Source organism: Lichenostomus cassidix, chromosome 27 (genome assembly GCF_008360975.1).
Source record: "Lichenostomus cassidix isolate B80296 chromosome 27, HeHo_3.0, whole genome shotgun sequence".
NCBI classification, from domain to species: Eukaryota; Metazoa; Chordata; class Aves; order Passeriformes; family Meliphagidae; genus Lichenostomus; species Lichenostomus cassidix.
The window spans coordinates 1,029,550-1,056,748 of record NC_139507.1 but is presented as its reverse complement, the minus strand read 5'-3'; the positions used below and the strand labels follow the sequence as shown (position 1 = coordinate 1,056,748).

Genomic DNA, 27,199 nt, shown 5'->3' with positions numbered 1-27,199 from the left:
TGCGCAAGGCACAGGTGTCCCCTCAGGGACAGGTCTGGTGGCACATGGAGGCACAGAGAACACACTGCAGCCCCGATCCCGAACTCCCTCGCCCTGCCCTGACAGGCGGCAGAGGGCAGCAGGGCCCGAGCAGAGAGGCTGCTGCTGAGAGGGAAAGCAATGAATGAGCAGAGGGACAGATGGGATCCGTTTTTCCTGTTGTCAGGGTGGGCGGAGGGCCGGCGACACACGGCACTGTGCTCAGGGACAGCTGGTGACAGCTGTGCTGGGGGATGGAGGAGCAGAGACTCCTGCAGACCCAGGTTCCAAACCCAGCCCTAGCCTGCAAATCCGGGCCCAGACCTAGACCCCATCCCCAGACCCCAAACCCAGCCCTCAAATCTATACCCAGAGCTACATCCTAGACCCGACCCTATACCAAAACCAGATCCAGACTCCAGACATAAACCCAGCACGAACCCACAGCCCCCCGGTACTGCCCAAGGCACTGCTCCTGTGCCGCTGCACAGAAGGACAGGGCTATGGCTGCACGAGCCGGGCACACACTTCGCACTCAGCAGCGAGAAGTCCCCGCAGCCCGGCCGGAGGGCTGGGGCAGGAGCCAGGGATACGGGCACGGCTCTGCCGGGCCCTGGGCTGCACCGCGGGGCTGGCTCTGAGCACCGCGATCCGGCTCAGGATTTGTGCTGGGCAACACCTCAGGGCTGGGCGCAGGTACTGTGTCCTCCCTGAGGGCTGACCCCTGGCCCTGGGCCGTTCCAGCGCCGAGGGGCTCCGGCTGCCCTCAGCCACCCCGCCGCGGGACCCGCCGAACCGGCTCTGCGCATGCGCCGCCTCAGTGGGCAGCACGGCCCGCGGCGCACAGCTGGGGGCGGTGGCGAGCCCGCGCTGCCATTGGCTCGCACCATCGTCACTCAAGCGACTAGGGCAGCTCCCATTGGCTCAAACTGGGAGGGCGGGAAGGCTGAAGCGCGGCTCGCGCTCTCCGTTCCCCGGGTCGAGCCCTAGCAGTGCGACCGTTTTACGCATGCGCGCAACGAGGAGCTGGGTGCCCCGCGCTGCGCCGCAGGTAGCGCCCTAATTGGCTGCTATGCACGAGCGTGCCGCTGCTCCTGCCCTCATTGGTTGTCGGGCGCGCGCGTGTCTGGGCTCGCGCCCTCATTGGTCACCGCGGCGCGCATGCGCGCTGCTATCAGCAGCCAGACGAGCCGCGAGGCTCGGCGGGACGTGACCTGTCGCGGCGGAGCCTTGAGGGCGCGGCCGGCCTTACGAGCCGGTTCCGCCCCCTCGGTGTGCCGATCCCCGGTGCGCCGCGGCGTCCGGGCCGGTCCTGCCGCCGCCGTCCCGCCAGGCCCCGCTGCAGCAGCCGCTCCGCTCTTCCGCTCCGCTCTTCCGCTCCGCGCGGTGGCGCCGCCGTCAGGGCCGCCCTGGTTGCTAATCACGTGATCTTTGGTGCTGCTCACGTGGCCCGTGGGTTGCGCATGCGCGGTGCGGCGGGGGCGGTGCAGGCGGGCGGCGCTGAGGGCGGAGGCGGCGGCGGTCGGAGCGGGGCCGGGCCGGGTTGGGCCGGCGCGAAATGGCGGACAGGTTCTCCCGCTTCAACGAGGACAGGGACTTCCAGGTACTTCCCTCGTGCCGCTCCGCGCGGCCGCGGTCCCTCAGGCCGGGCTCGGCCGCCTTCCTCCCCCCGCCGGGGCTTTGTGCGCGGGCCCGGTGCTGCGCCGCGGCGGGGAGCGGCACAGAGGGGAGCGCGGGGGGCCGGGGATGGCTGTCAAGGTGACCCGCGGCAGGGGAGGGCGACCCGGGGACGGGGGGCAGCGGGCGGCGTGTCGTGACGGCGGCGGCGAAGGGGCGACCCCGCGGAGGGACCGGCGGGGGAACGCGGTGAGGGGATCAACCCTCCACCAGTGATGGGAGCGACCGCCCCCGTGAGGGTTGGGCCCCTCCCCGGTGAGGAACCAGCCCCCCGATGAGGAGATCACCCACCCCCAGGGAGGGATCGCGCCACTCCCCCCGAGCCGCACCGCGCCGTCCGAACATCTGCCAGTGACCCCCTTCTCTGCAGAAAACGCCTCTGCCTTCTCAGACCCGGCCCCCCGCCGAAACATCAGTATTTCAACGTAATTAACGCCACTGATGCTGCTTTAAAGGGGGTTTAAATAAACAATGGGAAAATTAACGTTGACTCATTAAGCTTGAACAATGACATGTTGTTCTCTGACTTCAGCCCGAGAGAGTCTCGGGGTTAGAAAGGGAAACAAAAGGAGCGAGGATAACGCAGCTCGAGGAAAGCCGTGGATGAGCTGTTCTGTGGGTCCTTGTTTCGGGAGCCTGGAGTTGGAATGATGCTGTTCATCCCCACTCGGGCCTTTCACCCGAAGACCTGGGAGGGCTTTTATAGTGTGGAGCTTGCGTAATTCTGCTTAATCTGGCATTAAGGTGCAGTCTTGGAAGCAGTCAGGACGTCCAGGAGTGACTAATTTATGTTGCTTCTGGATGCTACAAGCGGTGCACGCTTCAAAAATTGTTATTAAACTGTGTTAGAAATGCACAAGAAAATAAATAGCCGCGTGGTTGTGATCAGTGTTGGCATTGCCTGCTCTGTGGATGGAGGTTTGGCTCCTGCCGAAGCCCCAAACATGGGCTCGTTTGCATCCTTCATTTCCTTAAATGAAGAAATGAGGTGTAATTAGCACTGAAATGGTCTGATTTGGCTTTGAAGTTTGTGTTTCAGGAAGTGGCGTGAGCCAGATCTTGGGCTTGAAAACACATTTCTCTCAGTCCTCTGGTAAGGGAGAGATGGGGAAGCTAAAGCAAGTCAGATACTGTGGCTGTACCCAGGGAACGGGTGAGCTCTGCAGTCGTGTCCACATTTACCTTTGGGTGTCCTTGTTCCTGTCCCTTTGTGGGGAAACCCCATGGCAAGAAGAATAATTGTAGTGGCAAAACCTGTTACTGTGTCGTGGCTCTGGGCAGGCAGGGGGAATGCATGGTGATGTCAGGGTGGAAACTCGGCTCCATTACCTGATCCCGAGATCTTGGAAGCTGCCGAGTGTGCCTGGGGACAATAACTCTGTCACAACCCTGTGTCCCCTTGACTTTAAGAAAGGGCACTGTTCTAAATTGGGATTTATCTGTGCTAAATACCAGGCTTTCTTTGTCTTTCCTGTAGACTAGAGTGAAAAATATAAACGTAGGATTTGGTTTTATGGAAGGGTCACTGCTCTGTTCTTCCCTGCCTGAAAATGTGCCAGGGAGAAGAGAGACATTTTATTTTGTGTTAAAGCTTCCTGTGAGGGAAAAGTGGAATTGGTCCCCTGGGAAGAGCAGTTTGGAGCTGGTTTAGGCTTGTGGAGGACTGAAGGTGAAAACAGTGAGCTGTGGAAGAGATGATCTGACGAGGACTGGGACAAGGTCGTCCTGAATTTGGGGGAGCTTGAGGGTTGTGCACTTCCCCTTGACAGCTGGGCAAGCTAACAGTTTTTCCAAAGTATATTGATGGAAGAAAGCTTTTTGATTAAGAGGAAGGAAAAATAAGGTTTGAAGTCACTTTCAGAGAAGACTTCAGAATTTTTGTCCCTGTATTTAGACAGATTGCTTGAGCTATGACATGGGTGTGGAATACAGGAAATGCTCACTGTGCTGAGTGCTTGCAGGGCTGCTGTGACTGTATGTAAGAATACACCTGCCTGTGCCTCTCTAGAAAATCCTGTTCTCCAAACGTAGCAAAAATAAGACACTCTGATAGCGTGGCTCCCGTGTAGGAGTGTTTCTATCAGTGTTAGGGATGCCCTTTTCACACAGTTTTAGTTCTTCGGCAGGTGAAGTTTCAGTCCTTGGAGCAGGTGTGACTCTAGATGGGACCTTGTGTCCCTGGCAGGCTGGTGAGTCCCAGGGAGCACGGCCAGAGGGAGACAGGCGCTAAAATTACACAGCTTGAGCAGGGATGGATGCAGTGTGGGGAGGGAGGCTGTGGAGATCTGTCGGATTTTGTTCTGGGATGATCTACTTATGATCTCCTCGAATTGAAAGGATGTGTTAACAGTATGGAGAGAGAGGGAGAAACAAAAGGTCAGGAGTAAAGAGTGCAGGTCAAAGGAGCCTTTTAGCTGTTTGGAAGAAAGGCGCATATCTTGGGATTAGTGATGTGGCTAATGGAAAAGTCAGCGGATAAAAAAAAGCATTTCAGAGTTCTCATTATTGTTATCAGCCTTTCTGGAGAGCAACTGGAAAGAGTCTGGGTTGGAAGGATCAGTTTGGCAAGAGTGCAAGTTGAGCACTGTAGGCAAGGGAGAGCTGGCAGTGCAGGGTTAGAAGAGGTGATCCTCATGCTTCTGAGCTTCTGATATGCTGGAGAAAAGTGGATTAGAGGTGAGAGAGCTGCTGTGAGCTATTCTTCCCTCCCCCGTGCCATCAGGGGAGACAGGAGTTAAAATATACTTCACTGGAGGAAAATCAGGAAGGAAGGACTTAAACCAGCTGAGAAAGAGAAGGTATCCATGGTCTGAAGTGCATGGAAAGGTGCTGAAGGAAGAAGGGTTGTTGGTCAGAGGGATCAGCTGAGAACTGGAGGGAATCAGAGATCTTCCCATAGCTGCAGCCAAAGCTGTGGTGGGCATGAAGAGAGCTGCAGAGGGAGCTTCCACAGGGAGTTATAAGGAGTCCTGTGGGAAAGAGTGGCTTGTGTAAGGATAAGAAAGCTGTATATCCCTAAGGATAAAACTTGTCGTGTGGAGGGAGAGGAGAAAGATTGTATACTCTGAAATTATTCCAACTCTTCTCTGTGGTTGGGTGGAAGGAACCTTGAAGCTAAAGATGATTTGGAAGTTGAAATTGCCAAAGGAGCAGGAACGGCACTGGAGGATATCACTGCAGCGAGCTGATTAGGCAGCTCTTGCTTTTTTCCTTACAGGATTGTTGTGCTGTTGCCATGCTCTGTAGCTTTAGAAGCCACTGTAAAGGCGTAGATCCTCTTCCCTTTTTACTGTAAGCTCCGAAACCTTAGAGAAACTCGGAAAGCCCCTGGTTCTGACTATGTTTTGCAGGTGCTGAACCTGAGGGAAGCTCCAGAGAAAGGCCTTGAGCTGTGCTCTGCCTGTCATGGGGATCTTTCCCCAACCAGGCCAGCGGAGGGCTTCATTTGGGAGCTTTGGACAGGGCAATGGATAGTGCAGGAGAAAGGATATCCCAGAACTTCCTTCTCTTGCTTCTCTCTAGGCTCTGCAATGGCAAGTGAAGTCTTGGAGTGGCTCATCCAAATAAATCCCAACCTTATTCCGTTTTCCATACAAGAGTGTTTATTTTTGGGTTTCTGACAAGCTTAGTCCTTTGGGCAAAGGACTGGGGAGCTTGTCTGTCACAGCTCTGTCACTTGTCTGTGCCGCTGTCTCCTGGATTGATGGGCTTCCCTGGCAGAGACAAATGGGAACCACCATAACCTGGAGGAATTCTGAAAAATAGCTGTAGGTGATGCTAGCAGAATGTTTTGGGATCGTTAATGAAAGCTGTATAAACATGAAACTGCTGCAATAAGTAAATATATATTTTTAGCCCTATTTTTGCATTTGCAATGATTTTATTCTTTAGATTAGCTTAGAAACTCAAAGAATAAATATCGCCTCTAAAAGAGAATAAGTAGATGTGTCTACTGCTGAGATCCAATGGAGCTCCCACTTACTCCCAGATGTTGAGAAAATGTTTTCTTGCTACATTTTTCTCCTTTTCATTGTTGAAGCAGAAATATTACCAGCCATATGTGTCTATGTGTACAATAATTTCCTCTTCCTACATACATTGCACTTACTGGCATCATTAGCCAGACGGAACACAGGCTGTTCTGTCTCTTGGATTTTTGGTGTTGTGTAGTCTGTACAATGGAATAACACTTCCACCCAGCAGGAATGCCTGGTTTTCCCTGCTGGGTGGAAGTGTGGCCAGTCTGGACCTCAGCTTGGGTATTCCTGCTAATTCCAGGAAGATAGGTGTTTTTTTTTCTTTCCTTCCACAAAGGATTTGAAGAGCTAAGCCAGCACATCACTGTGCTTCTGGCACTGCTGCTTCCAGCAGGTTGAGCTGAGCGTTGCTGGCAGGGGGATTTTATGCTTTTTAATTGGCAGAATGTCAGGGATAAGTTCTGTTCCCAAGCAGCTTAGGCAGCGCTTTACCGGACAGCTGGGCCGGCAGCGAGGAGGTTTAGAATCCATCCTTAATGAGTGTGTCCATGGCTGCAGCTTCAATTCCCTTCCCAGGTGCTGCCTAGGGGAAGTGCATTTGATTTTCATGTCCTTCAGCAGGCCCAGCTGCTCGGGGTGATGTGGCACAGGGAGCTGATGGCTGCGCTCTGTGCTGCAGAGAGATAAAGAGGGTCATTTTCTCTGCCTGCCTTTACTAATTGGGAGAAGAAAATCTTAATGTGGGGGAATGAGGATTGGAATCTCTGCAAAATCTGTTATGCTGAGCTTTCAACTGATCCAAGATCCTGGGGTGTGAATTTGCCTTTGGCGGGAGTAGCTGCAAACAGTCAGGAGGCAGCCTTTGCCTTTTCCATGGAGTATTTTCTAACTTAAGTATTAATCTGAGATTTTTAAAGATCTATTAGTATTGTTTAGAGATCTTAATTTATCTTTAGATTCAGGTTATATTTCTGGTGTGGACCCAGCACAGGCAGAATACAGCTCCTGCCTCCTTGGCAGGATGTTCTGACCTCTCAGTTCAGCAAAACAGAACAGCAGAACTGTGACTGATTTTTTTTTTAACGTCCCTGTGTGAGCGAGGAGAGGGGGAGAAGACTGGGGGAAAATGTGTTCTAAAGTAGATCAAGTAATATTGGTTCCAGTTTTAGAACGTCAGAGGAGGGTCTGAACTTCAGTGTGGATTTCTGGGACTCACGTGGTGAGTCTATATAAGACCTTCTTTCCTGTCTTGGTTGTGCTTTCCCCCAGTCTGTGTTGTCACTTCTCATACAGTGATGTTCTCCACTGCTCAGGCTGAGTGAATGGGAGAGAAACACTTTATCCTTCAGTCCCACAAGCCACCTCTGAGTCACCCTCTCTGAGACAAAACCCACCCCTCTAACCAGGCTCCTGCCACCCCCTGTGTGGGAATGTGGAGCTTCAGGAGCTTATCTGATAAAAGCCACTGCTGCAGTTCTAGGGCAGCACTTCCTCAGTTGACAGAGGCTTTTCTCTTACCACATAGTTTTAAACCTGTAGTAATTATTGGTACTTTCTCCTTTCAGGCAGATCTATGGGCAGTTAATTTGAGACTCTGGGCACAGTTTTAAAGCCAGAAGTGAGTATTAGGATGCTGGTTTTAAATAGCCAGGTATTACTTAGCTTTCACTTCCCATTGTTTGACCCAGTTCTTAGTCCAGGAGTTTGTTTTTGGCTGTGGTATCTCTTCCTTGAAGATGTCTGGTGATATTTTTCCTTTGTAGATTGTTCTGGTAGTTAAGCCATTGAAAGCTGCATTTTCCTTGATTTTTTTCTTCTGGATTTTTTTTTAGCTTCAGCTTTTAGATGTTCTTTCTTATGTCCTCTGCTATGCCAAAGTACACATTTCTATGTTGTTTCCTCTTACATGAAGGCATGTACAGCATTTCTGCTCGATTTGAGATTCTTCTGAGAGCCTTAATACCTCTGAATTCTCTTACTGTTCTCCTTTTGCGTTGTTACACCTTTCTGTATCTTAAATTGTCCACACTTGTGACTGGAAAGCTTGCACAGGGGAGTCTAGAGCAGACTCTCACCAGTATAACGAGCAGAGATAAATATCTTTTTTACTACTTTTTGTGTTTGCTGTTCCTTTGTTGCACACCCCTGGACTGTATTTTCATCCCTTCTGCTACTGTGTTGCATGAGGAGGTTTTAAGTGGGATTTCTCGGCCTGCTGGGTGCAGCCCTGTGCTGTGGCTGTGTTTGTACAGTGCTCTGTGAAAGCAGACGTGGTGTTAGGGAGTTGAAGCCTCTGTTACATGGGTCAGGTTGCTCTGTACAAACATGTCCACACTGTTGCTCACTCTTTGTTGGGCTGCCTGGTCTGCAAACTGAGCTGGCAGGTGCTCTGTTTCTTCTGGTCATTGATAAAAGTTTTGAATGGAGTTTGAGTGTGTTAATATGCTTCTGAGGGACATTCTTGGTGAGATTTTGATTTAGAAACAATTCTTTGTCAAGTCAGACACTGCAGTAAGAAAGAAAAGGGAGATAATATGACAGCTTGGAAGTTTGTAGTGGTAAATAGATTATATCCTAAATATTCCATGATTAGCACCCTGTTCCATTGGGGTGGTTTCTCTTTGCCTTGTACTATCTGATGTGGTCACACACTGGAGGGAAGGGTGGCATCCAGAGGGACCTGGAGAGGCTGCAGAGGTTGGTCTGTGTGAGCCTCATGAAGTTCAGAAAGGACAAGTGCAAGGTCCTGCACCTGGGTCAGGGCAATTCCGAGCCCAAATCCAGGCTGGGGGAGAATGGATTGAAAGCAGCCCTGGGGAGAAGGACTTGGGGTATTGTTTGATGAGAAGTTCAGTGATTCAGCCATGTGTGCTGGCAGCCCAGGAACCAACTGTGGGCAGCAGGTGAGGAGGGATTCTGCCCCTCTGCCCTGCTCAGGTGAGACTCCACCTGCAGAGCTGCCTCCAGCCCTGGCATTCTCAGCACAGGAAGGACGTGGAGCTGCTGGAGAGAGTCCAGAGGAGGCCTCTGAGGGCTGGAGGCTCTCTGCTCTGGAGCCAGGCTGGGAGAGCTGGGGGTTCACCTGGGGAGGAGAAGTCTCCAGGAGACCTCGGAGACCTCAGAGCTCCTGCCAGTGCCTAAAGGGGCTCCAGGAGAGCTGGAGAGGGACAGGGGACAAGGGATGGAGGGACAGGACACAGGGAATGGCTTCCCACTGCCAGAGGTTAGAAGGGATATAGGGAGGAAATTCCTCCCTATGAGGGTGGTGAGGCCCTGGCACAGGGTGCCCAGAGAACCTGTGGCTGCCCCTGGATCCCTGGCAGTGTCCAAGGCTGGCTTGGAGCAGCCTGGGATAGTGGGAGGTGTCCCTGCCCATGGCAGGGATGGAACAAGACCGTCTTGAAGTGCTTTCCCCACCCAGCCCCTTCCATGGTTCCATGGTTGTTTGAAGGCCCTGGTTAGCCATCAACGTGTGGGTGCTGGAAGCTGCAGCACCTTCTTCACCGAGGCACGTTAAGAAATGGCAAAGAGAAAACTGAGAGAGTGAGGCCACTGCTGGCTCTTGGGTGCAGCTGCTGAAGGACTGCAGAGCATCTCTCATGTGCTGGAACAGATCCACAGCTGGTGTTGGTGCGGCAGAAGGAATCTGAAAGACATGAAATTGTTCTCGTTTGGTGCCAAAGTATGCAAAGCAGGGACCTGCCTCTGGCTCCCGCTCCTTGTGTGGTACAAGCTGTTTATCTCGGAACTGTAGAACATGTTTTTATTTGGACAGCTCTAAGTGGATATTTATATGCACATTTTCCTGGTTTAAACCTCTTGACCTGTGACTAGTCTCGAATGTGTTCTGGTGAGTGGGTTTTCAGTGTTTTTGGACTTAGCAGGAAGAGTTTAGTCAAAATTAATTTTTAGTTTGGTAAACAAAAGGTGCCATCAACTTTTCAATGTGCAATTCCAAGGTGCTTCTTTCAAACCTTGCCAATTTAAATTCATCTCTGAGTCTCAAGTGATTGCTTTTGTTGTATTGACTTGAGAGGATTTTGCTGTTAAGTACTCTCAGAATAATTGATGTGTGTGTCTGCAGAAAATTAGGTTTTGCTGCAGCTTTCACAAGATGTTGACTGTAAATATTCAGCTGTTTCTGGGGGTGTGCAGATGTGCCGTACTTCCCACTTGTATTGCAGGGAAAGGTCTGGGAAAGCAATTCCTAACATGTGGAGGGTGGTGAGAACGTGTTGTTTGGGAATGCTTCACCTCTGTGTTGCTAGGAAAGAATCTGATTTTTTTGTGTCTTTAGAGACACTACACAGAACAACAGGAAAAAGGATGATTTTGTTCTGGGAAGCATTAACAAAGGCTTTTCAGGTGCCAGTACAAAGTTGCTTTTGTATTGCTTTTTATAGCTTTGAGAACCCACTTGGCCTTTAAAATTATCCAAGAAAGTTTCCAGGGTTGGATGGAGCCATCTCCTAGGTGCATGTTGGTCTTAAAAATGTATTTTTTTCTGAGTGCATAATGAATATTCAAGGAACACTGAAAGCTATGCTTTCCTGGAGTTGTTTTTGAGCTCTTCGGATGAATTTCTAAACATCAACATGGTTGTCTGCATCAATTACGTTTTGGAGCCTTTCCACGGTATAGAGTCATCAGGCCCTGCCGAGCTGCAAAGGGCAGCATGAATTACTGCTGTGATCTGTAGTCAGTGTGCGTAGGGAGGTGTGGATCTTGCAGAGGTATTAGAAACCCGTTACATTTTGATTGTGTGTAATAAACACAACGATCAGTTGTGGGGAGCTGCATTTGGGTTTAACACCTTCCTTCCCCCAGTGGTCTTGGCTGAAATTCGCTGTAATGTCAGTAGTGCCAGAGCCCCACAAATAAACCAAATCAGAGCACTGGCAGACCTTGTCACTTGTACTTCTTGTATTTCATCTGTGCCAGGAGTGGGTTTGTATTCTTTCTGTCCCACATGTGCCACAGCAGCTGCAGGTGGTGGGTGTCTCACCCTCGGGCCATGTGCAGAGAAGTGAAACCAGCACATCTGGAAACAGCTGGCTGAGCTGGAAAGGTTTGTCAAAAGAAAACTAAATACAAAATGAGATGACTGTTGATGATGGTTTGCTGGAATTCCTGGTCTCTGGGTCAAGCAAGAGGCTGGTGCACTTTCAGGGCTTTGCAGAGCAATTCCTGAGCCCATTGGCCACTGTACTGGTGCTGGATAGGCAATGTTCCCCCAGATGTCCTGGATGTGGGATGAGTGCTAGGAGCCAGCTTTGGGAAACGTGGATGGATATGAGGGTGCCTTATCCTTCTAAAGGTCTTGCAAATGCTGTGTCTCCTTCAGGAAAGAAAATTATATTTAGCAGGATATTTGCTTCTGGAGTCTGAGGGCTTTTTTCCCTGCTCTGTGGTGGTGCTGTGTGCGTGCAGGGTGGGAGGATTTTGGCAGGATGGCATTTGCTCACTTGTGCTCAGATGCTGCTCCAGTTCCCTGTACTCCGAGCTTGCATCTGTGCTGACCCGTCCCGGGAGGGCTGCAGGAAATGTCAGCTGTGCTTCCCAGCCGCGGGAGCAAAACATTCAGGGATCTGCAGCTCACGCACTCTGCCCTGCCTGTATCCACATTAGAAAATGGCCTTTTTTGTGGGGACTCATTTCTGGTTTTGGATATTCCTGTGTCTCATCTGCTGTTCTCAGCCTAATGCCTGCAGGGCTTCTGGGAATGGGGACTGGGCTTGGTTAAATGTTTTTGAGTGGTACTTGTGGGTAACAGCCCTGAATGTTATGGTTTGACTTAATATTTTTAGAGTTCAAGATTTATTTATTGAATTGATGGATAAATAAAATATGCAGAAGTGGTGACGATTTGATTTAGTCTTTTAAAATTCCATTTTCTCAGGTAAATGCAATATAAATGTGATTTTTGAGTCTTTTTTTCTGATACTCTTCTAGCTTAAAACTAATTTTTGAATATCTAAGGAGCACACTGTGCTCTTTTCAAGTGCAGTTAAGCAGTCATGATCATGCTGTGCTCTTTTTCCAGTGCATTTAAGAAATAATAACAGTGAGTATAGTAAGGCTTTTCTGCAAAATTGCTTTCTTTAGATTGTTATTGGCATGGTCGCACGAAGCAGCATTTCTGAGTGCCTTCCTGAGCCAATCCTGAAATCCAGTAGGGACATAAATAGATTGTTTCTGCTGTGACGTCTCAGCAGCTGCATTCTGCCCATTCCCTCCCCAGCCATCCCTGTTTTAATGCTTCCAGGCAGAGCCACAGGGTTTTATGCCAGAATCTTTTCCTATTTTGCTCTCTTCACAGCATTGAAGGCGTTGTCCCTGTGGTTGGTGGAGCAGCCAGAGTTTTCCCGTTCTAGGCTCTTCCTATCTGACTTGTGTTGGGTTTATAACTCACCTCATCTCTGCTGTTAATAACCACCACGCTGCTGTGACTGGGCTCTGGTGGAGCAGGAGCTGAAGGATGTCCTGAAAGGAACCCCTGTGCTCCTGGCTCCATTGTCCTTCTCCTTTGTTGTGTCCCCAGCTCCCATCTCTGCATGTTCCCAGATCCAGCCAACTGCTGGGCTGGAGGCTTCCACATTCTCTTCGGAAATAATACATGGATAACTTAGGGCTGTTCGTCAAAGAAACCACTCATTCCCATCAGGAATGGGCACTAGATGGAATGTGTTCTGCATGCTGACATCTTAATATGCTCCGTGCTCGGACGGGTTGCACAGAGCAGTCCAGTAATTAATATCCAGGGAGGTCTGATGGCCCTAAAGCAGTTGAAGTGACTCATCATTATTTCCTCATTGTGGTGGTGATGCTTTAGGTGACTTAGAATTGCACACAATGCTCGTGACCTGGCTCTGATTTTGGATACGCCCTTTGGGGTGGGGTGAGAGGGAAGGAGAGAGTGTATTTTCTTTTGCTTTGTCATTGTGAAGATGTTTTTAAAGGATTCTCCCTCCCAGTGATTTCTCTGTGTGTCCTTACATGCTTTGTGTTAGCCTACTTTACTGAAAAGGTGCCTCGTGTAGGGAGAGAGTGAGTTCTGTGATAGAAAACTTTAATAAATGGGCTTAAATCAACAAATTATTTCACTTGCAGTAAGTGGTTTATTTGCAATAATTCTTGCCACCAAGGACTTTGGGATGAAAGTGTAATTAAATTCTTAATTTTTTTAATGATTCTTACTGGGTCTCACTGCCCAGTGTTAGGGACCTTGTAAGTAGGAAAGAAGCAGCTTTCCTGAATTGTCCCAGGAAATGCATTGACTCTACTGGGTATAATCTGGAACAAAATGGCATTTGTTGAGCCAGGGCTCTGAAGTATTTACAGTCCAAAAAAGGGAGAACAAGGGTCTGAAATGCTGCATGGAGGCAGCTTTTGTTGGTTGCTTTTTCAAATGCCATATTCAGTGTGTGAGGCCTCCAAGAAGGTTTGGCCAAGAGCTTCAAGCAAAGATCAAACAATGGGAAAGTGGAGGAGAGAGCAGAGAACATGTGACTGTGAGTAACCAGAGTGGGTAGAGAGCCAAAGTTCAGATGATATTACACAAAAATTACAGGGCACAAACATGTTGGCTCCTGGAGATGAATGCACAAGGAAGCCAAGTGGTGTGTGTGGTGTGTGATGAGGAGTGTTTGCATGCTGGAGGCTTCTCATGAAGTAGGAAAATACTGAATTTCAGTGTGGTTGTAGGGAAGCACCAGTGTCAGACTGCTCAGTGTAGCACAAAGTGAGAGCTGCTGAAGTGGAAGCCTCTCATCTTCTTGTTGCTGTTCTAGGGTGGATCGAGGACTGTCTGTGAGAAAGGGGCAGTGCAACATGTCTTGTTTCACAGAGCAGAAGTGAGAAAGCCTGATGCAGGCAGCTGTAAAATGGGGGCAGAGGATGAGGGGGGGAGAAGGCAGCCCCAAAATCTTTGTCCACAGGAGCAGGTGGAAGCTTTGCCATTAGCTCCCAGGGCTGGAAATTTACTGCATCTCTGTAACAGCCATACAGGAAGCTTGGGAATAGCTTTTGAATAGTGCTGGGTTTAATGCAGCTGTTCTTTCATAGCCTGGTATCCATGGGGTTGAATCCATGGGATTGAATCCTTCTTTTCCCATAAAGGTTTCCTCCAAAGTGGGAAGCATCCCTCAAGTCTGTGGAATTCACACATCAAAATCATACTGAAATGTGGTCTGTTCTTGTGGTTCATGTTTGCCAGAAATGCAGTTTATTTTCAACAGATCCAGCATTTAGGGTTTAATTAATTGTTGGATTTAAATGTTAAAGTATTTTATGTTCTTCTGATTCATTGTCTTAAGGTACAGCAAAACAGAAATGTTTTATGGATCCATTCGATGCACCAGGTTGTAGGATTGGAAAAGAGGGAAACCAGATGGAATTCCCTCCAACTTGTTCCTTAGCCAGCTTCAGGAATGAAGAAGCAAAGGGACAGACTGTGCTGCCTCTGGCTCCAAAAGGCCTGGATCCCCACGATGACAGCACTGCCCTAACGAGCTGTGTGTCATGGCCATAGTCATAGAACCCTTTTTCTCTTCCCTCATTAGGCACCACCAGCCTGAACACCCCCATAAATCCCACCTCACTGTGGCCACTGGATTGTCTGCTTGCCTTTTTCCAGGATGAGCTGCCTTATGGTGGAAGGGAATTTTTCCTTTATATTTATTCTAAATATTGATAAATAAAGAGCAGTCTCTGTGATGAGTATCGATTTCAGCTCCATTTGGACACTTTGTTATTGTGAAACCTTGAATTTCCAAGCCTGGAACACCTTCCTGACACAGGAGCAGGCTGGCAGCGTTCCCACAGGGCCTGTTCCCTGTGCTCCATGGCCTTTTTATGCCCAGGACTTCCAGCTGACAGGCAGCACCTGCCTCTCTGGGAGGTTCTAGTTTTAGTATTGCAGCTGTTTGGACCAGGAACAAATAGAGTTCAAGTACATAATAAACCCCAAAGAATATGAATATATAAAATAACCCCCAAAATACATGGAGTGAATAGTGGTGGGATCACCAGAACTAAGGGATAATGGCTTTGTTTGCCCTCTGATTCTCTGGCCATGGCACAGGGAGTGCTCAGCCTTTTGCATAGTTTTAGGGAGGAGATGTTGTTTTAAGCACTGAAAAAGCGAGTTGTGAAGCCTCAGCAGCAAGGCATGCTGCCCTCGAACTGGGATTGACCCTTGCCTCGGTAAAAACAGCTTTCAGTGCCTTGGCAGACAGCACACTGGAGGAGCCAGGGAGTGGGCAGGAATATTTAGCCTGTTCCAGGTAATTTAGTGGTGTGTGCTGAGCTACCTACAGGCAGCGAGTGAAAGGAGGCGCAGGGACGTGTCTGCGTTCGTGCTGAGAGGGTTTCAAGTGTTAGTTAACTGAATGTTACGTGGGTTTAATGTTTTAATAGATGAAGTTTAGCAATGTGTTTTTGCCACTGTTGCTAGCATGGGCACTCCTGACTGCTCTGGTTCTCTTGGGCACTGCTTTTTGGGAGGCTGGGCTGTCCCCCAACCACTGGGGCAGGTGTTTGGTGTGGGCTCCTGGCTTCCTCACACACAGTCTGTACATCCACACCGCGCTATCTCTGAGCATTATTCGCTTTCCAAAGCAGCTCAGTGACTGCTTGTGCATAGTAAGTTAGCTTTCAGCTTGCTCCTTGAAGGCTGTCCAAAAAAAAGAGAGTAGGAGTGGATTTCTGCCTGTGGATTAAACCCCACATTCACTCGGGAGAGGCTATGGGAAAGATGATGTGCAGGAGCAGAGTGTGGCCAGGGTGAATTTACCACCAGGGCCTGCAGATGATGGATGGGCTGGAACTTGGGGCACCAGCATCAAAGCACCTTCTCTTGGCACCAGGTTTTAGCGAAGATGGTGGCTTGTAGATTTGCATTGCTGCATATGAACACTCCTTCTAGAGGATTTTTGGAGACTGGTGCCTGGCTTGTAATATTCCAACTGTCAGTCTGTTACAGCTGCAGTTTGCTCTTTCTCGTGCTGGCTTCCATTAAAATTCTTGCAGAAGGAGAAGTTGGTATTGGTGGAAGGAGGAGGGTGACAGCATGTTTCTCTTGACAGCAGTGCTGCATGTTCCTGCTCCAAGGGATTGTGGAACTGGGATGCAAATAAAACCTGCCAGAGGTTGCCGTGCATGGAGCAGCCAGAGGTTCCAGTGGCACTGTAGGGCCTGAGCGGGGAATGGGGGGTGACAGCCAAGGCATGGCACCTCCTGGAGTTCTGTGACTCTTGAGCAGTGGGAGTGTAGCAGAGCCCGCTGAAACCACCCCCTTCAGTGGCTTTTGGGCTCCTCCCAGCTGCAGGAATCTCACCGCTTTTGCTTTCGAGTTTGCAGCTAGAAAGTCCAAGTGTTTCCTTTCCAGGTCTGTGCCAGTGACCTAGTGCTAGGTGGATGTGTTGCATCACGGACCTATTGAACAGTCAAAAATTGTTCACCGTGTTTGCAATCTCAGGAATCTGAGGTTTCTGGAACCTCTAAAATTATGGCAGAGCTGCAGTAGAGATGTTTGTTTTTCCTGAAATGGCCTTTCACTGGTGTGGACCAGCACATGTTCTGGAGGACAGAGATTGCCATTGCCTTCCTAGCTCAGAAACCTGCATGCTCAGTATTCACCCAAAAACTTGGGAAGATCCAATTTTGCCATGGGGGATGGTGATCAGCTAGCAGAGGGACTGCTTGGAGTCAGGACTAAAGACTGTGTGGTGTATTGGGGGATCATCTCCGTGGACAGATCACTCTGCAGATTTCCACACCATGGACAAGCACTGTGGGGTTTTGTTGGTTTAAGGTGTATGAAATCACAAGTATCCCTCAAGCAAATTCCTGGTGCAGGGAAAGCCTTGGAAAAACCCTTTATAGTGGTGGGGGCATCTATTCCTGCTGCTCCTTGTCGTGTGTGGTTTCCGTGCTGGCACTGGTGCTTATGCTCAGTGTTTTCACAGACTTTCTTAAGAAAAAAATCTGGAAGTGTTGTCATTGTAAATGTTTGATATTTTGCCAACTTTAATAGGTTATGGTTATCATCAAATTGACTAAGTTTTTAGGTTTTTTTTTGTCCTTATAGCTGGTACACTGAACTGACCCTGTATTTAATGAGTTCGTTTGTTAGCAAAATTATATAAAATATAACACTGTAACCAAACCTGTCTGGAAATGAAACTGTTGGAAGTGTGTGCTGGCTGTGGAACTGACCCTTGTGTTCTCTTGCAGGGCAATCACTTTGATCAGTATGAAGAGGGGCACCTGGAGATAGAGCAGGCGTCTTTAGACAAGCCCATCGAATCGGTAAGGCCCCCCCTTACCAGCATCATTCCCCAGGAATTAGGCCGTGGTCGGATGGTACTTGATGTGAATGCAGTCAAATCTGATAGCAGTGGGTACCTTGTTGTTGGCAGTGAGGGGTAATTGGTGGTGAATTGCATGCTGACCTTAAGTGAGTCTGGGATTTAATCTTGAAGTAGTCCTAAAACTAAAACTTTAAATTTGAGTTCAACATGATGTTTCAGGAATTATTTAAAATAATACATTCATTCATGGATATTTATTTTAAGTTTTTATACTTTTCTTTGAAGAATCAGTTTAATTTATGTGTGAACCTGATGGAATAGTATAGCAAAATATATTTTGATCCTTTTTGGTTTATATTTTTTGAAAACTACTGGTGTGTTAAAAGTGTTAGAATGACACCTGGCAGTATGGAGTGAGGGATCAGTGTTAGTCCAGCAGTCCTTCCCCACAGAGCTGTAACTGCTCTGAGCCCTTCTGTAAAGTTGCTTTACCTTGAATTAGGTATGGAGACTCGTGCTGTAAGATGGGGGAAAAGTAGGGTTTGTTTAGTTTTACTTTTTGAGCTTTTTAATTTTTCTCTTTGCAAAGCACCTTCTCCTGGTTTTAGGCACAACAACTTGTTCAGCCTAAACTGGATCCATGTTTGACACTTAGCTTTAGCTAAATTTCATTTGGAGTTTCATTCAGAAACAAAACTTTTAGTGAATAATCAAGGGATGCTTAGTGGTGCTCTGATTAAGTCTAGATTTTTGTTAAGAAAGTACCTGTCAAGTGTTTCCTTTCCCTATTAATTCAAGTTCTGGTAAATTTTCTCCACCTTAGTCAGCCCCTAGAAGAGCCAGTGTTAGCCAAAGCCCAGTATATATTTTTGTTGGTGTGTAGGTTGGTGTTGTGTGTGTTTGTGTGCGTGTTAGATGTTTACCAAAAATTTACACAACTTGGGGTGTTCGACGTTTTTCTTCCGCAGCAGTTGGCCCATATTAGCTAAGCAGCCATGATCTGGTTTGTATTGCACGGTCTGCCTTTTTTAATTTCTTCTCTAGGGTTTCCTTTCCCCCTTCTTATTTCTGTTCTTCTGGTCCAGTGAACACTGCATATAGTACCTACTGTCTTAATGTGCTGGCATGATGCTAGATTTAGGCATGGCAGTAATTGATGACGCATGAGATAATGCTGCAGAGATGGGAATTGGTATTCACTGTTCTCCTGAATACTTCAGTCTTACCTTGGGACACGGGGATTTGAATTCAAATGCCAGGCTGGATGGAAATATAATGGGAAATATGTGTTGGTAGCCTACTCTGGGCCACGCTGGAAATGCTAATTTCAAAATAATTCAAATGCTGCTTTCAGACTGGTTACCTGATTTCCAAAAGTGCTTTCCCAAACAGAGGAGTAGAAGAGGTCAGAGATTACATCTCTGGTGTTCGAGAGGGAACGATGCCTATGGAAGTGTGTAAAGCTTGAGCAGGTACCCTGGGCTCACTGTGCAGCTCTCATCATCCACAGGAGTAATGCTTTGTGCAGTTTGATTAATGCTGAACTGCAGCAGACAAAATAAATTAAATTATGGCTTTAATATTTTATTCGCATATATCTCTCACCGTCCAAATGTCAGGACATTTTTAATCTTTACAACTCCTTGGTAGGTACAGTTCAGCCTAATTGAAAACAGTTGGATGGAGAGGACAAGAGAATGGCATAGTTTGGGAGGAGAAAGAGCTAAAACCTCAAATTGTTCTTTAAAATCAAGTTTCTTTCACTCCTCTTTTGTCTGAAGTAAGAGAATCACAGAATCATTAGGGTTGGAAAAGTCCTCTAACGTACTTGAATCCCCCAGCACTGCCAAGGCCACTCCTCACCCATGTCCCCACATGCCACATCCACACAGCCTTTGAACTCTTCCAGGGATGGTGACTCCACTACTTCCCAGGGCAGCCTGTGCCAGTGTCCATCCCAGGATTTCAAAGCTGTGACTACTCACAGGGTAGGTTTTTGGCCTCATGAACAAGTGCAGTGTCAGAAACCAGAGTCAGAAAAAAACTGGTCACTTTTGAGGTTAATCTTCACATGGTCTTGGTAAAATACATTGTTGATTCTTAGAAGAAATTCTCCATCTGGGAAGCAGGAATCACTTTGTTGAGTTTCCCGACACCTGTGGAGGTGATTTTGCTTCCATGCTTTTAATGACTGTGCTCTTTGAATTGGCAAATTACACTAACAGAAGGAACAGTTTCCTTGGCAGAATTCAGTGGGGCACCTCTCCTGCAAGATACTTCACCAGGAGAGGAGTGTTCATTCCGCCTTTTTTGTTTTTTGTTTTTTTCTTCTGTTTTGTGCTATTTGCTCACCCAGAACTGAAATTGAGAGGGATGGAGGAAGGGCAAATCTGTATTTTGGAACTACCACACATCCAAGTATTTTCAAATATTAACAAACTGGGTTTTAACCCTTAACCAGTTCTCTGTTAGCAATCCAACTGGCCTTTTCCAAGAAATCTGCTCAGAGTCATGAGTGTGCTTTGTAGTATGGAAACAGTTTGGATGATGAATATCCTTTGTTTATAACCATGGCAGATCAAAGCACTTCCCAGTTAAAATATTATTCTTCAGAATGAAGAGTAGATTGACTAGACTCTCTTAAATGTGCTCCTTGCAGCGTCCCACATCTAGCTTAGTGATATGGAGGTGCTCCAAAGCCTGCAGGTGTTTGAAGATGGGGTGGAGGGTTTCCTGTGCTGTGTCCCTGTGACAGTCCCCACTGATGTGAGTGACATCCATCTCTGCAGCATTATCTGTTGAGAGGTGCTGACTGTACTGCTACAGCATGCAACTCAAAGGTGGCTGGAAAAATAGGTTTGGGAGTCTACAGATCATTACAATGTTGAAACGTGTCCTCAATTAGCCTACTGGTGGTGGTGTTCCTGTGGAAATCCTGCTGTGTACAGCTTGTTTAGGCCAAAGATGGCTGGACTGAACCATGTGACTCTAACCAGAGTACATTTATGGAAAACAGAGCTGCCAGGAGCTAGGGATGGACGTGGCCTGAACGAGTGCCAGCTATTTTCCATTACTAAATTGAAGAAAATATTTCATATCAATGGACTCTTCAGAGCTGCAAATACTGATTTCCCCCCCTCTCCCCCAAGTAACATTTTTTCTTGTGCTGGTTTGAAAGATGCTGCACTTACACTGGCTGTTCATGTCAGTGCAAACACTGCTGTCTGGTGTCCTTGAAAAGTCAGAGCACTTCACCCTTTTTTTTAAATTCAAGAAGCTGCATGCATTTGTGTTGGGGCATTTTGAGTGCACTGAGTTCAGGTACTCAAACGGGATATCACAAATTATTGCAGCTTTAATAGAATCCAGATTTTCTTCACGTTAATTCCTTATCTCTACTTGTTCATTGAGTCTCTTTGCTGTGAATTCCTGGTTTTCCTCGTCCCAGCAGTGCAGATGGAGTAGGAGACAGCGATAGATCCTTAGAGCCCCCAAGGAGCAGCCCTGGCCCCGTGCAGGCAGTGTCAGGGGTCGACCCACGCCGTCACCGCTGCAGGTTGGAGGCCAGACTGGGAATCACCCACTTTTCCTGGAGCTTGTTAGTTTGTCCTTGTCCTAACTAACAAATATCCTTTCCCCTCTCTCTAATGCTGCTCGGTGCCACGAGGAGCTCCTTGAGCCCCCCCTGTCAGGCTGCAGTCGGCGGTGCTTTGACACCAGGGGCTGTTGCAGCCTGGCCGAGCCGGAGCCGGGGTTGTCACACTGGAAATCTGTACGGATCTGTGGACTCCACTAGTTCCAAAGTGTCATTTGATGAGGCTGCTGATTTGACATTTAGCAGCAGCCATATGTGGACAGCGCTATAAATAATGTGCTTCTGGAAGCTGAATGGTGTAGCATTACTATTTGGCTTTTCTCTCTGGTCTTCATTGTGTCATCTGTAGTGAGCTCTAGGTTTTGTTTTGGGAATCTTTTCAACCTCTTGTTTGCATGGGTTCACCCAGTAGCATCCGATCCTTGCTTATAGATTCCTCCATACACAGTCAGCACAGCTTACAATCCACTCAAGAGAGGAATGGTTCCTGCCCAATGCTGGGATGGACAGTGGGATCGTGGGAATCTCATGGAAAACCTGTGCTAGGCAAAATTGATGGTGTGGGTTATGTCCCCCAGGCATCCTCAAAACCTTGGGGTTCTTCTCCCCAGCTATTAATTGTAAGCAATTTTTTTTTTTCTATTGGCCAGGACCTCTGTCAGAAATTTGTGCTGGGAATATCCCATTCAGCAATCACTCATCCTCCTGGAACGCAACCAGCGGCATCTTGTCAGGGCATGGGGTGGGGAACTGGGGAGGCCAGTCTGAGCTGGTGGAGTCAGGTCACTTTGGAGGAGTGTTTTCCAAAGCAGCTTACCCAGCTCTGTGAAGGTTTGGTGGAGGCAAGGCTTTGCATTTCCTACACCTTTGGAAAAGTTATGCTTTGTCATTAAGGCAGAGCTCTCCATCAGAGCTGCCCAGCTCCAGAGGTGGGATAGTTCCACCCAGAGCTGCCAAGCTGCTCTCCCTGCATGGAGCATCCCACAGCCTGTGCCCACATGGTCCAGGAGAGTTCCCTTGCTCACCCAAACATCTATTGGGAGACTTAGTTTGTCCGCCTCAATGATTTTTATTGTGGCTGTAACACAAGGAGCTCCAAAATGGCAGAGTAAGAAAATGAGGAGACTTGTGCCAGCCCTCTGCTGAGAAATGAGGGATGTCCTCCTGGGGCTGTGGGATTTCTGTGGATCATTGCAGCTCTTCTGCAGGAAAACTGCTGCAGGTTTTGCACTGCTGCAGTGTGAGGATAGTCTGTTCAAAAGGATTGACACCTCTTGACATGGACAGGAAGCTTGCTGTGAAAACTCCCATTTTTTCTATGTGAAAGAGGCTGTACTTTTACAGAACTTTCACTTAAAAATACAATTAAAAAAAAAAAAGCTGTCAGCTGTTGCAGCGTTTGCTGTCCCATGTCACATTTTGGTCCCAATATCCCTGGCTACTCCCCAGGCTCTGCAGACAGCCTCTCACGTGGGTGCCAAGCAAGCCTGGCCTTCCATAATTTCATTTTTAGGGCAGCTTTTGCACTGAAGAGCAGTTCTGTCAGTGTGCCTCCATCAGAGGTCTGGGATAGCCATTGGAAAAGGAGGGAGGAGCTGAACATGGCTGGAAAGGAGCAGACTAATGCCCAGATCCCAACTCAAATGTTAATTTTAAATTATTAGAGTTGTTCTCCCTATCCCGTGCAACAGAAGATGCTCCATTTCAATTGAATAGTATCTAAAATTAGGGAGTAGTTCCACTGCATAAACAAACAAATGGAGAAGATCGGGGCGGGGAGACAACCCCTTCCTGGGAGCTGAGACAGGGCAATGTTCAGGCATAATTCCAATTTATGTCAAACAACTCGGGACCATCCTCTTGAGTGGGTCTGTAAAAGTGGTGCTAATGTGTATAACCTTTCTAAATTTTTCTTTTTCCCTTTAACATTTGTTTCCCCCTTCACTGTGTCAGTCACAACACACCGCTCTTGAATCTCCCAGCTGGTCTTGACTTGTTGAATTTATTTTATGCTTTCACTCTTCTTTAATAAATACATTACTTGCAAGCAGTGAATTGAAAACAAAGCAAAAGAAAAAACTACCATTAGTGATTGGACAGTTTCTTACTTTGTGTTACATTTAACTGTTCTTTTGACAGCCCAGTTTTTAAAGCCAGGTTCGTATGGAAATGCTTTCACTCCACTTGCACTGCTTTTGGAATAGCGTTCTGCTTCATCTGTCTTTATTTTAGTGCATTCATAACACACACAGTCAGCACAATGTCTCATCTCCACTTGGCCAAGACTGCAAAGTACTCCTTGTCCTTTGGATTTTTTTTGTTTTTTCTTTTTGGAAAACGCAGCCATTTTTGTCAGCACCGGCTTTTAGATTCAATGATCCTTTGTCAGGGTAGGACAATCAGTGCCTTATCCCAAACACATCCCAAGCTGCAGCCCCTCTCTCCCAGGATGGGGCACTCTGTGGCCATTGGGATTGGCCTGACCAGGTGTGCCTGCAGGTAAGTTTTCCTGTCTTGCAGCAGACAGCCCTCTCCATGGTGTTTGTGGTGGGGATCCATCGTTGTTTATTTTTCCTTTTTTTTTTTCTTTTTTCATTTAACCTTTTATCCCCAGACATTTCCTTATTTCTCCTGTTTTTCTTTTTTTTTTTCCATGTAGCCCTAATTATGTCCTGGGGCAGAGCCCATAGTGTGGGAAAAATGTACATTATTCCTTGGGAAATACAGGAATACAAAATATCTTACTTTACTAGGATATCTGAAAAAAAAAAGCCAAAATTTATACTTGATAACATCTTTTTGAGGAAAAATGTGTCCATGCAGCCAATATCTTTGGGAAGGTTGTGCCTTTCAAGCTGATTCACCAAAGTTGTGCAAACCCTGTGGTCATTTTCTTCCCTGTAGAGTGACAAATCCTACTCTGGTTTCTGTTAATGATGTTATTATTTAATTAAAGAAACCTGCAGCATATAGATTTATTATTATTTAGGATTCCTTTTACCACTCAGTGTTCTGGAGTCACAGCCTGTTATATTTCAGGATATTTCTGTGATACCTCAAGTTGTGGTTTGCCTGATGATAATTAATAATCAACCAGTGCATATCTGATTTTGATATTTATTTTTTTGTGATTAGAAGGTGAACATGGTCCCAGCCAAGAGTCCTTCTTTGAGGAGCTGGTCAGTGCCTGTGACTGGGTGAGCTGGTCACTGAGGGTGAGCTGGCAGACTGAGATGGTTCGAGGGTGCTGTGAGTGCTCTGCTCTTTGTCTGGGGGCAGAAACCTTGCATAAAACACAACAATTTCCACACTGAGCCCTGCTCAGTCCCATTTCCAAAAGCTGACACTTAATTGCTGCGTCAGTACTTTTCCACTTATTCCAAAATAGCTTTTTTTTTAGGAAGATGAGACATTATGCTTATTGTTTCCCCTACATGCACTAATGGTTCCTTGCTGTTAACTTATTGCTAGGCCTGTTTCATTCTAACATCTTAGTATTTTTGTTAGTTTACATGTGAAATGCATCACCCAGTCTGTGCTTGAGCTCATTTTATTTAATTGATTTTATTTTTTTTGTTTTACTAACCTCACTGTTTTTTCAGTTTAATATTGGCTGCATGCTAGTTTATATATATATATACATATATAAAAAACCCAATCAAGTCTAGCCTGGATTTTGCTCTGATTGTGTTTTGGTTTCTAGTGGTGGGGCAGTCTTGCACTTACAACTTACTCAGTATTATAAAAGCCTGACACACAAACAAAATGACTAAACACATTGTAGATTTTCTTTACAAAAAAAATCTTAAGTGGTGCTATCTAGGTGATGGATATGATTGTATAAATAGCTTGATTTTATGCTTTTTACTGTCAATTTTTATTGGTACACTTTATTTTCTCCCACATTGCTTTTTATTTTTATTATTTTTTATTTCTTTTAAATGTGATGCACAAAAGTTGCCCAGCACACCATCAGAAAGTGACCGTCCCTGATACCCATCCCCCTGGAAAAATTCTAGCCAGCAATTTTTGACATTTGTCTTTCCCTTTATTGGGCATATATTGCCTTTTCAGTAGCATTTTTTTGCATGCATATATATGTAGAAAAATCTCTTGCTCATCACATGTTTAAATGTCAGCGGGAAGGGAAGAATATATTATTGGAATATTTTTGGTTTGTTTTCTCTGTTCTGTCTGTCAGGATAATATTGGACACCGCTTACTCCAGAAACATGGGTGGAAGCTGGGCCAGGGATTGGGAAAGTCACTGCAGGGTAAGTCCAGTCCCTTGTGTCTGAAACCTTCAACTCTAGCCTCAGTCTTTAACAAAATTATTTCTGCTTTTTGTTCCTAGATTAGATTTGCTTTCCATTATTAATATATCCAAATGAATGCACTGTTGAGTTTCATATTTGGCAATGTGCAAGTGGAAGCTGCTGCCTCACTTGTTGGTACAGGTTAGGGGTGTGTGTGTGGTGGATGTGTGAGAGTCAATGTGGAGGGAGGAGGATTCACTTCCTCCACGCCGACAGGGAGTGGTGCAGCTTCAAACTGTGGTGATGCTTTGGTATTGAAAGAATTAATGATTTGAGGTAGTTCCCATGATCTGTCAGAAGCCATTAGAAGGCCAGTAAAGGGCCCACTGAAGATGGAAAGTGGTGGCAGAGGTTCTCTGGATGGGAGAGGCTCACTCCTGGTTTGTCCACAGGGCTGTCATGGGTTTGGCTTCCTTCTGTTCCCAGCAGTTTGTTTAGCAAGTCTCCTTGGGACACTGAAGTGCTGGTTGAACCTGGTCCCCTTGCTGTCTTGAGCCTAAATTCTTCCTGTACACTAAACCCCATTTCTGTAGAAACCTGTGGAAGTGTTTGAAGCTCAGGTATACCCTGAGTCCCTCGGAGTAACTCGTGTTCCCATGCCCATAGTCTGAAGACCTGGGAGCTTGTAATCCATCTTCCATGAGTGAGCCCGTTAGAGATGGGGTTGTCTGTGCTGTGGAGGACTGTGCAGAGGTAATGAGTTCTCCAAACTCTGGGAATGCCTATTAATCCCTCGGACTAAGGCTCTCTAACCTCTCAGGCAGGACTGTATTGCTGTCTAATGCTTTGGCTTCCTCTAACATGGTGTCATTGGAGTTCCTCTGGTTATTGCATGGCACTCTCCACTCCTTTCATGTCCCTGCTGGGGCCAGACTTCAGGATGGGGTTTTATTGTCATCTCTGGGCTTTTCCTTTGGCATGTGGGATGTGCAGCACGGGGTGGAACTCGGTGTATTCTGTCTTTTGGGTGCCCCTGTATTCTCTGTGTGTCACCAGTGTGGAAACACAGAGACTTGAAAGGAGCTAAAGCCTTGTCCCAGCCCTGGACGGATCCCAAGGCACAGCCCAAGGGCTTGGGGTGCTGCAGGCTCTGATGTGGTGGAGTGAACATGGATTATGGGACTCTAGGTCTGCAGTCGAGGCAGGGGGTGGTGGTGTCACTGTGTCACGTGGGCTGAGCAGCAATTTGCACTTGGAGACTTGTCCAGATATAGATGTTCCCACTGTGCCTCTTGCAGTGCTGGAGCTGTCCAGATCTCTCACATATCATTGGAGCTCTGGTGATTGGGACTGTTTGGAAGCTACATAGATGTGGGCTGTGAGGACTTCCCTGTGAATGTTAATAGAAATGAAGGAGTAAAAATAACCCAACCAGTTTAACCCAGTTTGGTGCTGTAACTTCCTAATGTAGGCTTTGGAGCATGTGTGGGAATTTCAGCCCTTTTGGAAGGGAAAAGTGCCCTGTCCACCTGCCAGCCAACTTCTCCAGAGGTCTGGGCAGGCAGAGGATGTGGAAGAGGTGTTGCTGCTGCTCCAGCTTTTCTCTTCTGTGTTCTCAGCAGTCAGAGCCTGTGCCTGTTGCCTGTGGCATTGGTGATGATTGTGTTGGGAACGTTTAATTCATTATCCAGTGACATTTTTGTGTGAATCTTAGATTGGCCCAAAAATCCAAGTATAAAATGTCAGGACGGAAACATTTGCATCCAATTTTAATCTTATCATAGGAGTTTGAAGAGTGAAGTCATTTGATGTTCAGTGAGAAGGCAGGAGCAGAACAAAAGTTCTTCCCCTCTTCCACACTCTCTTGCTCAGGAAAGACCAGGAGATGTTTCTAAAGAGATGTAGGTGTGTTCCTGTTAAACTCTACTTGCTTCACACTGTGCTTGAGCCTAGTATCTTGCACAGCCTATGGTGAGGAGGTGCAGCAGAAGCAAGAACCTCTTCAAGCAGCCTTGAGCTGTGGGTGTGGTGTCTGATCTCCTGCAGAAGGTCCTTGCATCGAACCCTCAAAAATTCTGGGTTGCATGTATGGAATTGGTACTGCATCATCTACTTTCTGTGCACTTAAAAGGAAGTGGATGAGTTCAGTCTGCTGAGTTTTGTGGTGTCACTTTTAATTCTAGATGTTCATCTGAGCTGGGGCTCCCTCTTTAGTTCTGTGTGTCCCAAAGTGATGCTGTGTTACATTTGCCAGGCAGAAATGTTTGTTTCTTGCAGTCAGGCCCTAGCGTTGTTGTTGAACAAACCTCACACTGCAGGACTGTATCCTGTGCTGGGTTCCTTCATCCTCACTACCCACTGGTG

At 47.2% G+C, this 27,199-nt stretch overlaps 1 protein-coding gene across 9 annotated transcripts in view; it reads left to right on the top strand.

Moving 5' to 3' along the window:
• The first annotated feature begins 1,204 nt into the window (after positions 1-1,204).
• GPATCH8 (G-patch domain containing 8) overlaps positions 1,205-27,199 on the top strand; it is a 54,358-nt gene continuing 28,363 nt past the window's right edge. For 2 of the 9 annotated variants that reach the window (XM_085040088.1, XM_085040091.1), the window contains exons 1-5: positions 1,579-1,621; positions 16,908-16,982; positions 17,953-17,987; positions 22,719-22,736; positions 24,781-24,853. Coding sequence is in view for 2 of the 9 variants with exons in the window: in XM_085040085.1 (XP_084896211.1) it covers positions 1,577-1,621; positions 16,908-16,982; positions 24,781-24,853 (193 nt within the window). In the remaining 7 variants the exon portion in view is untranslated. Of the gene's footprint in view, positions 1,622-16,907; positions 16,983-17,952; positions 17,988-20,432; positions 20,541-22,718; positions 22,737-24,780; positions 24,854-25,501; positions 25,589-27,199 lie in introns of those variants that run through there. The other 7 variants (XM_085040087.1, XM_085040090.1, XM_085040092.1 and 4 more) reach the window with 6 other exon arrangements.